Below are 11,389 nucleotides of genomic sequence, written 5' to 3' on the forward strand. Positions count from 1 at the left end.
CTCTTCTGTACCTCTCCCTATTTGAATGGATCTTCCTCGTCTAAAGATTACTTAAATGTTATGCTGCATTTCAGATGAGATCCACCAGTAACTTTGTTGTTTCTGCCAGTGATCTCTCTCCTCACATACCCTAAGGTAGCACTTGCTTTGTTTCTGATAGAGGTATGTCACATTGGCATGTCAACAGCGTGCTGCAGTTCAAGATAGTAGGTGTTGCACCCATATTTTACTCCTCTACTGTTTCCAACTGATCAGCTCCCAGCCTGTGTCAGAAGTTTCTGACAAATGTCATTGTGGCCATGCTACTCTCAGCATCATTCTTTTCTGATATTATAGATATGTTCCTCTGTATTGACAGTGCTTCTGAACTGGCAGGAAATACTGAATTTTCCACTGAAAGGTGTACGTGAAAGTAATTACGCTAACCTGAAAACTGGGAGTCTTAGAGGAGATGTCTTGTCTGCTTTTTTTTGTTTTAATCCACTGTGGTACCAGTTTACAGAAATAGTTTTGTTTGTTAGGTTTTTTCCCTTTGTTTACTTTGCAGGGAGATCTATCAAAATGGAGGTTTTTAAGAGGAATGCAGTTACGTATACATCTGCTGATCTCTTCCTTGGCTGGGAAGAAATGATGGCACTATTCTAAAACACATTATGAAGTAGTAGGCGGTAACTTCCACTCGATCATTACACGTGTCATGTCTGAACATGAGGAATTGTTCAATCAGCCAATGCATGCGAATTTTTTCTGTTGATTTCACTAAAGCCAAGACTTCACCTAAGTATTCTGGAAGGAAATAGAGTGAGCTAGGTGTCCAACACTGCTCAGCTTCCTTGAAAATTGAGTCCTACATAAAAACCAAAACCAAACCCCAAACAACTAGGAGATACATAAATGTGTTGTTACAGCTCCTGTAGTGTTCTATACAAGGAGTCAGTATATAATTCCATTATTACAGCTGCACTAATGGATAGACAGCAACTTACAGGGATAACTGTAGAAATGGTGACGCTAATAGGAGTTAATCATCTTGAGATCAGTTAATTTTTGAAGGCTAGGTCTGAAGACCTGTGGTACCTAAAGGAACCATGTCAGAAACCTCGCCTTTCTTCCTTTCTTTCTCAGATGACACTGAGACATGAGGATGGAGATGAGAGTGCTGACCCCCCTCCCAGTGGGCGCAAGGACCGGAGAAGGGCCAGTCTTGGTGCTAGTGAGCGAAGGGGGTTAGAGCGACGACGGAGCCGCAGGCACTCGGTGCAGAACGTCAAAAGCACTTTATCAGCCCCTGCGAGTCCGTGCAGTCAGTCGAATCCTAGCTTCATGCTAGGCCACGGACAGCGCGTTGAAGATCTCAGTGAGAGGTAAGTGCATGAACTGGGGAATACTCCTTTCTTTTCCCCTATTGCTTTCCATTATGTTCGTAGCGCTTTATTAATCTGACAGACTTTTCTTTTCTTTATTTCCCTCTTTCCATTAATTAAAAAAGGAAAAAAAAAGCATGTTTACAGTTAAAACAAAATACCACCAACAATGAAAAGAAATGGAGTTGTGGGTGACTTATCTACATTGCAAAATTCTTTGGCACCATCTACCCTAAGTAAATGGACCCAAACCACATGAGGTAGAGCATTTGATATAGGAACTAACCAAGCTTAATTTCATCCATTGACAGATTTTATATTCAATATACCCACATAACAGAAGACTGTAACGAGGGCATAGTCACATTAATGCAGAGCTATTTGTCATGTATATGTTACAGTTAATTCTTTTTTTTTCCCCCTTTGCAATCAGCATTCCAGCATAAATATTTTCCTTTGAGGCTGCACTGTGGTAGTGAATATATCTAATGTTTTATAATTAGTGAAAGAGACAGTAATGACTAGTTGAGCAGCAGTCTGCAACACTGGAGCCAGTCAAAGCTAGTGTCATTGCCAATCCTATAACGGTTGGCTTGGGCTATACATGCTTAGGAAAAAAGAAAGCTGCAGATGCTCAGCATGTCTGATACTGCACAAGAGGGCTGGAATTAATTTTGGGTGAGTTAGATGGCTGATCAGCTGGCCTCCCTTTGATGTCAGTGGAGTGCAGCAAGCACTGGTAGACCTTCAGTTATCTAACGTATTCTACATGCCTGAAATTTCAACTGAGATGAATCATGCTCTGAAACTGGCTGTTTCTCTCTATTGACTGTAAAGGGAATCTTTTCAGTCTGGCTGACTAGCTGAGGTGAAGATACATAAGCTGTAGCTGTAGCTGGACACTGTCATCCCGTGGCTGAAGGTGCAATTTGCAAAACCAAAGTGTGCTCCATGAAAAGCATATCTTGTGTTGATTATAACATTTAGGAAGTTCTTTGGAGATTTCTGTTGGTTAGCACAGGATGTGAACTTGGAGCCTTAAAATCCTGCATTACATGTAAAGCAGCCCTTCTTGCAAAGCAGACTGAGTTGACTAAAGTTTAATGGCTTCAGGCAATATGAAAATATAAGACTCCAGATAATTTAAGCAGTAGTTGCATGTTGTATACCACACAATGGCTTTTTTTTTTTCTTTTTTTTTTTTTGTCTTCTTGCATTTGGCAACATGTTCATGCTTGTTTTCCATCATCTTCTATTGACCGGGTCTTTAGTGGACTGGCGGCTGAGAGCCCCGTGGTCTTACAGGCTGGTGACAAGGTTGACAGTGCATTTGAGGCTGAGTTTAAAGCATCTTCAGTGTGAGTACAGCTGGGGGTTTCAGCCACTCTGCATGGGATGCCTCGTGCATGATCTTGGGCCTTGCTTCATGACTCACCAATGTGACTGGGAATCTCTGTCCATGAATGTGGAGCAGATCAGTTAAAAAAAATCAATGGTATGAATTTGGATTAGAAATGAGAAAGTGCTTCAACTGTACAGAAACTGTTGATTCTCTTTCTGTAATTAAACAAATATAAGTCATGCAGGACAAGAACTTCTACCAATACATTTTCTCACTATTAATTTTTGCTTACCAACTTTATTTTGCAGCCTTCAGTAACTCCTAATGAATTTGTGTTTGAGATGATTTTTAGAATTGGAGGAGTAGAAACATGGCAGATGAGTTTTGTAGGTTATTTGAAATATTTTTTCACCAACATAACATAATTTCAATAATTATCCTACTTTTTTGAAAAAAATTATCCAGTTCTGCTCCACACCCTCTTTGACAGTGACATAATTTAAAGCATAATTTAAGTTTAAGTCCAGGAAAGAAGTCTTCATTTAAGCAGTCAAATTTAATTTCATGTTGCAGTTGTCCTCGGAATCTTCTCTGGGAAAATAATTAAATTCTCTTTTACTCCATTTGGAATTTCTAACTTGCTCACCTGCCTCTGTAAGGAAAGAGGCATTCAGTTACGAATTTGTGTAACACTGACCTTTGCTTCATATGTTAGGTGAATAAAAATCCTTTTTTTCCCCCATTCTCCAACCCTCTTAGCAGGTAAAGACAGGGAGTATTACTTGTAGCTAGCAAATCGTTTTTTTTCCCATTGGACATTACAGTCCACAGAATATGTTTTGTTACCTGAAGATGCAAGTTCTATGCCCAGTGAAATTTTTGAAGTTGCCATAACAGGAAGCCAGTCAACTGTTGTTTTTTCTATAAATCTCGCTGGGTTTCTGGTCAACAAGCGTTTCGGAAAAGCAGATTCTGTCCTTCACATTTTTAGTCTCATCATCTGTCCACATCTGTAGTTGTGGTAGGAAGAAGAAAACCAGCCTTCCTGCTTTATCATATCCCAGTGAGTCTCTCATCTTTCAGTGAAATAGTCCAGATGAATGCAACATTATATTGACATCTGATAAACTGGGAGAAAAAAATAAAGTAAAAACTTCGTGGCTTCTATTCATTAACATTTAAACCAAAAAATAGGGAAGCTGAATGACTCGTACAAAGTTCTTACACATTTACTAAGTTTGAATTAACCTTAAGTGGAAAGACATTTTTCTCTCTGCATTGTTCCTACCGGAATCAAGTTTTCAAATTTGAGCACATGGTCCCTGATGCAACATATTTATTGGTTTAAAAGATTTTAATAGAGCATCATAAGTTTAGGCCTTGCTGTAATTTGTAATGAAATTTTAAAATCGTATTTTAAAATATGGTGCAGGCATCACCTGTTTTTGTCAAAAGAAATTCTTATTGTGTCCCTTCTGCTTCCATTGATAATGTTGTAGAGAGGAATCTGTACAAGTGGATAAAAATTACTTATTACCTCTCTAAACTGAAAGTAACTTTTGTTCATCCAGGAAAGGTCTGTCTTCTGCTAATGACATTCTTTTGGTTCATAATTCTAATCCTTCTCGAGGAAGGAAAAAAGTTCGCAATAAGTTTTTGCAGTGCTATATTTTCTGAAAAATAGTCTGCAAAATGGGTTTCAGTCTCTTTATTTCTTTACCAATAGGAAATGTAACAATATTAAAGGCAATCTTCCTGTGTTGCTTCTGCTGGTGTCTAAGCTTTATGTGTGGTTGCAGATGTCTGTGTCTGGTTTTACAGTGGATTAGCACCACCAAGTTCAGTGAAATTGCTTCTGATGGACATGGTTAGAGATTGAAGTCACACTGTTACACTGTACTAAATTTTATTTTGGCTGATATTCTTGGTTATTTTTGGACTTCGCTACCAAAATCAGTAGAAGGTTCAAGTCCTTCCTTAGTGTGCTCCTTCCCACAATGTTCATGTTTCGTTTCTTTCTAACTCTGTCAGCTGGTTTGGCAGTTACTTTGCTTTTGTTTACCACATCAAACAGGTTGTCCACAGTCATCTGCTTTGTGTCAACCGATAAGTCTTCCAAAAAGAGAAAAATCCATGGTGCCGGTAAATCAAAAAAAGACAATATTGGCCAAATTCTATTCTGTCTCACAATGCTCTGTATCCAGAAAAGCTGTCTGAAATCAATGGAGTTGCTCTGATTTACGCCAGGCTAATTGAGAGCAGGCTTTGGGTTTTGAACTGGGAAAAGTTGACCGTAAATGCTAAGGGCAACCAAAAGGAAAACTTGCAGGCCTTTTTCATCCATTTGGCAACCTTCTTCCAAACTAAATGTATTGGTTTTTCGCTTGTGGTTCAAAATAAATAAAGACTCAAATCTGCTTTGTGTTAAAATAGTTTTCATGGAGAGTGAAACCCAGCCTAATGTGTCTGTTACTAAATAAATAAATAAAGAAGTCGATAACAGCTACTAACTAAGAAAGGCTGAAGGTTGGTTTAAGGGTATGTCGCTGCTGCAGTGTACTTTAAACTGGCAGTCCTGACCACCAACAGGTTTGCTTTGCTCAAAACTTCTTCCTTTTACCATGATGGCGTAGAGCACCAAAAAGCCTGAGGGGAACTTCAGTTCTGTTAACATGATGTTTTCAATGCTTTGCTGAGGGCACCTCCTAAGGTTTTCTGCCCTGGTCTGAATTGAGTGCTCTCAATCTGTGGTCTAGCATGCTGTTTCTTAAGTGGTAGACTTTTAAACAAATTCTTCCATGGGATTATTTGGGGTTTTTTTCCTTATAAAGTAAAGCTAGCTTTTTCCAACCACACAATGGATAGAGTCAGGGAAAAATGCAAGGAGTGGCATGGAACTTGCACTAGATTGATGTTGTTATTGTATGCTGTGATTTCTGGCTATATAAGCATTAAAAAACATATTGCTATCTGTCTGTCTGTCAGTCTCGTCCTTTCTGGCTTGAGGGTAGTAGAACACAGGTAGTTCAGAAGTTCTCAGTGCTGTCTTGAGCATGGAACAGGTGCTCTGCAAGAGCCCTATACATACAAACCAGAAATAAGTACTTCTTCCAGTTTTTAAAATTAATGCATTTCACATTTTGCTGTGCGTTTCCCTTTCTTCAGGACTGCATAGTGATCGTTCTCATCTCTCTTCCTGGGTGTCCCATCAAAGTTGTGTCAGCCAGACTTAGCAAACGTACTCAAGGGAGCTTCTATGAGATCTACACTGACGCTTCTTACCAGCATTTGAGTGAACTGCTCTGTCGAAGCTTTGTGGAATTAGTTGCAATCGAAGGCTGGGGTTTATAAAGTTCTGAATAGATAGGATTAGGTATTTACCTCACTTTACTGGACTCTTGGCTTCCTTGTTCTTTTTCTTAGCTTTGATTTGGTTTATATTGTCAAAAATCACAAAATAATTACTAAGATTGATGATATAACACTATACATGTTCATCTAGAGATAAACAGGCCTTGGTTAGGACTTTCTTGTCAGTATTCCTGTGTTTGAAACCTAAGAAGCAGAAGAGCTGACTACCATCTTAAGAACCCGTCAGAGCAGAGGCTGCATCCCGAATCAGTGACCAAAGCTAGATTTAACAAGCTATCTTTTTTAGGCCCCAGGGCTCAAAACTTATGAGGAAGACCAGGTGTTCAGGTTCACCTGAAACTTCTAGATTTTTCAATCTGAAGAAACTTGGCCTTCAGGAGAACCGTACTGATAAGGGACAAACAGCGGAGGACCAACCAGGGAATTATGTACCTATGAACCGTGGTTTTGTAAGGGTCCTGCCTGGATGACCGCTATGACTCTTCCTCTGAGCACAGGGAATTCCAAACTTTCCTGCAAATTTCTGGGCTAGCTGGGCACAGCACCATTGCACAGTGCACGCTAGGCTAAAGAGCTTTCACACCCTTTACAGTCCTAGAAAAAAAAAAAATGGAAGATTGTTGCCTAATTAAAGGAAAGCTGTGCTGAGAAGTCATAAGGATCTGTTTGTTAGAAAATACATGTTTCTGATGCTTGAGGATTGCTAAGATGCAGGAAGAGATCGTGACACTATTTTGGTTTTACCAGAAAACAATGAACACAGCTGAGCCTCTGATGCTAAGTATTTTTTCTGCTTAACTTTGGATTCCTGTCAAGTCTCTAACCAACAGCACAGACCTTTGTTTGGCTATTATGCCCCATTAACTGATTATTCAAATTGCTTCATGTAGAGCCAGGCCTGCAGGGGTGGTTTGTCCTGAGACTTCTGGGTTTTTTAATTATGATTTTCCATGTTTTCAGACATCCTAAACCATAACTAATCTTTGATTTTTCTCTAGCATTTACTATGGCAAAATTCTAGTTTTCATCATGATGTTTCCAGTGCTGGTGACTTTCCACTACAGTGTGTAAAATGTTTTCATTATGTAAATATTTATGGGTATAAATCAAAGTGCTAGTTACAGTGGTGGATGGCGTTTATTTTATTTTATTTAGTATGGGTACATTCTACATCTCTTAGAGTTGCTGTCTGTGGCAAATACGATGAAGGGTATGACAGGTATAAAACAGCAAAGTGGGACCACTCAACATCAGCATTTAATGCAGGACTCAGGCTGTGATTTGGATTATTAAAGGCCCAGAAGAGAAAAGAAATTAATTTATTTTTATTGCTGTAATAGAAGGAAACAAATGGGGATTTTTTTCCTAGATGTTTATCTCTGGTTCCTGGTTTTGGACATTTAAAACAACTGAGGCACAAATCTAGACCAAGAAAACATCTCCAGGATAAACACACAGTCACATGTCTGTGGATGGACTAAGGATCTTTTTAATACATATATGTATGAGCTGAGCTATCTAGCATTGGGGGAGGCTTTGAAATAGAATGGCATATGATCAGTTATGGGGGAGGTATTAACTTTTATAACAATTTGGTTGATATAGGTGAAAATGGAAATGGGATGTAAAGCAGTGGTTTTGGAAAGATTTATCTATTAAATTAAAAGACTTGGTAAGGTAGCATCTGTTCATAGCATCCGACCTTTATTAGACTTTGAAAACAATAACTTACAAAATCTGATCTGCTATTTTAGGTTTGGGGCAGGGAGGACACGTTTATTTCTCTTGTGCAGGTAGGTTTATTTGAAGCATGAAATCAAGCAGATTTGAAAGGAGAGAGAACAAAAATGTGAAATTTGTGGTCTTACTCTGTAAGAATATCTTGGAACCTCCTGTAAGGAATGCAGTAGAGGAAGAGATATGTAATGGGTCAAGAAAAATTTTTTTCAAAGCCATACCATGAACAAAAGGCTCCATTGATGCATAGACAGGGATTGACCCACTAGTACATGAGTAACAATAATAATAAAAAAATTTAAAGTTACAGCTTGATGGGTATCTCAAGTACAGATCCTATTACTGTCTCAGGTTGATACCAGCACGTTGTATCTGAATTAAAATATGTCTGTAGAAATGTCAGGTTTTGTAGTAGCGGTACTGTTTGCTGATTGAGGATCTTGCTGAAAGGAAATGTTTTGTACTTGGTATATGTGCAGAGTCCAGTTAACAGCACTGTACTTTGCTGTAAAGACAATGGTAGATTTTCCTTATTTGAATTTCAAGAGGAACAAAGAAAGGACTGAAACTTAAATGAGGTTATAGCTACATGGCAAATGAAAGCACAGTGTGACTTAACCTACTTTTTTTTAACTTTTTTTTTCCACTGTGTATTTAGGTTTGGAGAACTACCTGAGTAATGCCAAACCAGGATGTGAATATATTTCTCTGGAGATCCATGGTAATGTCTTATGCACTGGACTGTACATGCCTTAGAGAGTTCACCTCCAGAGTGTGTTCCCAGTATTTGTAAACATGATACTCTGAGGCCAGGAAAGTTTTTTTACACATACTATGGGATGGGAGGAAAAAAAGACAGCAGTTTGGCAGGATGCCATTTCCAGATCCCTCCCTTTGAAGTAAGGGGCAATAACAGTGACCTTCAAGTGTCAACCAATATGCAGTTCCAGGCTCTGAAAACACCATTTCTTCTCTCTTTCTGTATACGTTTCAGTATTTATTGCTCCTAAAGTCTCTCTACATCATGATTCCGTTTCTTTACCTCTCTCCTCATACAGATGTAACAGCAGCAATGCTGTTCAATGATCAGAGAGCTGAGACTCTTGAAGTCTACGCAGAGGCTTGCCAGTATCTTAAGCAAGACTCTGCTCTCTTGCTGTGCTTTGATGTGTCCTATATAGACCAACTGCACCAGTGAACAAGTGTGGAGGCATTACCTAGGCATTATTTAGGTGTGAAAAGTTGTTACTGATCATATTTTAGGGATAAGAAAATAACGGTAACTTAAAGAGCAAGATAATATGAAGGCATAGTGAATACATGTACTTCACATTATTTGTTGTTTCCTCAACTTTTTTTTCTGAACAGTTTTCATTATTTAGGGCAGAATTGCCAGGATGATTTTCCTTTTGACCTTTGTAATTATGCATCTTAGTTTTCCTTCTGTGCAGAAGGCCAAATTTTGAGGCTTTGCAAGTAATTTGTTATCCATATCATTTCATGTATTTTCCTCTTCATGTAATTGCACCAACGGCAGTGGTCTATCACACATAGCAGTGGAATGGAAATGGGCAGGGGGATTAATAGGTGGTTTCTTTAGTTTTGTTTTCAATGGAGGAGGAAAGTATATTGCCATATCTTTATACAGAGTAATAAATGATGAATTTAAATTATTACCACTTTCAGCTTTCACGTAAAAGACTAGTTGAAACTGTTTTCGCAGCTAGGATAGAAGAAAGGAAGAAGCAGCAGCAGAGCATTTGTTTGTTTTACAGGGACTTAGGAATTTGGCTATGAATTGTGCTGTCTAACCTATGAAAGTGGAATTTCACTCATAAATTGAGGACAATGGCAAGCGATTGCAAAAGAAAATAAAATTACATCCACTGTGACTTGTAAAGGTTTCTCCTTTATGGAACATTTTTCATCTTCTATTCACCTGTGAGGGGTTCAAGGAAGCAGCTTTGAAAGTGCTGTGCAAGAGGTAAAAAAGGTCAGAGGTTTGAAGGGGCAAGGAAACAACCATGAAAGAAAAAATTGTGAGATCAACTGTAGTGTTTCATTTAGAATAACATTGTGGAATGCCTAATGGTGGTCTTACTTCACTGAATGAGGCCTGTAGTCCTAGTCAGGAGCTGCTCTTCTGAAAGGCAGTGAAAGTTTAAATGAAAGTAATTTAAAGAAGCTAAACTGAAAAGTACTTAATTACAAAAAGAAAGGGAGAGAGAAAATTCCTCATCAGTAATTAACGGCACATAGGGTGATTTTCAGAGAGTGTGGGAAAAATGGCAAATAGCTTTACAGTTCCCCAGTCCTTTCTTCTCTGGGTTGCTTTGTAACTCCAAGGCCCCTTTTTTTCACTGAAGTCCAGTGTTCACGTTTCTTGGCAACTTCCATATAATTCTGTGGATGGTCGCAAAAGGCTCAGAAGTACACTTAGGGCCTTGTCTAATAACCTACAAAATTAAGAAGGAAATATTTAGTAAGACTTTAGTAAAGGTTAAATGAGCCCTATACAAATTGGAATCATATACCGAAAGGGAGATATTGTAATGTGCTGTTATCTGATGAATTAACTTTTATACGCAGACCAAAATGTTGGTAGCCTAATTATGGCAAGACCATCCTTTTTTCTGTTGTTCTATATTCAAATCTTAGTGGTCCAATTATTTGTGAATTAAAATTATTTAAAGCATAACTTACATTTTAACAATGTCCTTTGATACCAAGCAGAGCAGAATGTGTTTCTGTGCTCACGCTTATTTTCTGGCTTTGGTGGTGGTGTTTGTTTGTTCCTTCAGCACAGCCTTTGATTTTTCTATTGGCTGTATCTTTGGGGGATTTTTGGGAAGGGAGGAGTGAGAAATTTGTGATTCTGGGCTACAAACTAGAACAAAGAAAGCCTGAGTTTCTTCAAGCTGCCTTCATCAAAACTCTGCAAAGGGAAGAGGTTGTGGGGGAACCTGGAGAGGACAGAGACTACATAACCTTGCACACACTCTTCAGCTCTAGGGACCAGTAAGGCGCACAACATTTTTTGGTGCTTTGAGTTCTTCTGGAGTGAAAGTCACTATCTTCAGAGTGGTGCCTTAATATTAAAATCATCTAGCTGTGACTAGGTTAAGTGTGTGTTAGGTGTGATGCCTAGCATCTTATGATCTTTGCCCCTGCCTTCAGCTAAACTTGTAGATGAGTCCCTTGATTATCATTTCCTTTCATCAGTCTATGTTTGTTAGTGTTTGTATGTCTGCAACTTAGAGTAGCTATTTAATATCAGCGGGGCAAGTTTGATTGGCACTCTTTTTATTTCTTTTATTTATGTATTTATTTAAAGATGGAGAAAGGTTAATCCATTAGTTCTAAAGCCTTTGCCTAGAATTTGTTTTGATGCCCTAGTGTTCTCTATCCATAAGCTGCACTTTCATCGTCCTTTTAAACATGAACATATTTTAAGGGGCTATAAATACTTTCATGTCAAACTTTAGTTGAAACAACTGAGAAAAACCTGTGCCCTAGTAGATGCTTGTTAGTTGCCATGATTGATGATACACTCTAGAAAGAGATTTGAGGGGGG

At 38.6% G+C, this 11,389-nt stretch overlaps 1 protein-coding gene across 1 annotated transcript in view; it reads left to right on the forward strand.

Annotated features, from left to right (window-relative positions):
• Nucleotides 1-11,389, forward strand: part of FHOD3 (formin homology 2 domain containing 3) — a 197,084-nt gene that overhangs the window by 82,378 nt on the left and 103,317 nt on the right. The window contains exon 6 of the mRNA XM_009707416.1: nucleotides 1,126-1,364. Within this exon, the coding sequence (XP_009705718.1) occupies nucleotides 1,126-1,364 (239 nt within the window). The remainder of the gene's footprint in view (nucleotides 1-1,125; nucleotides 1,365-11,389) is intronic.

Source organism: Cariama cristata, unplaced genomic scaffold, assembly GCF_000690535.1.
Source record: "Cariama cristata isolate BGI_N322 unplaced genomic scaffold, ASM69053v1 scaffold4019, whole genome shotgun sequence".
In the NCBI taxonomy this organism is placed as follows: Eukaryota; Metazoa; Chordata; class Aves; order Cariamiformes; family Cariamidae; genus Cariama; species Cariama cristata.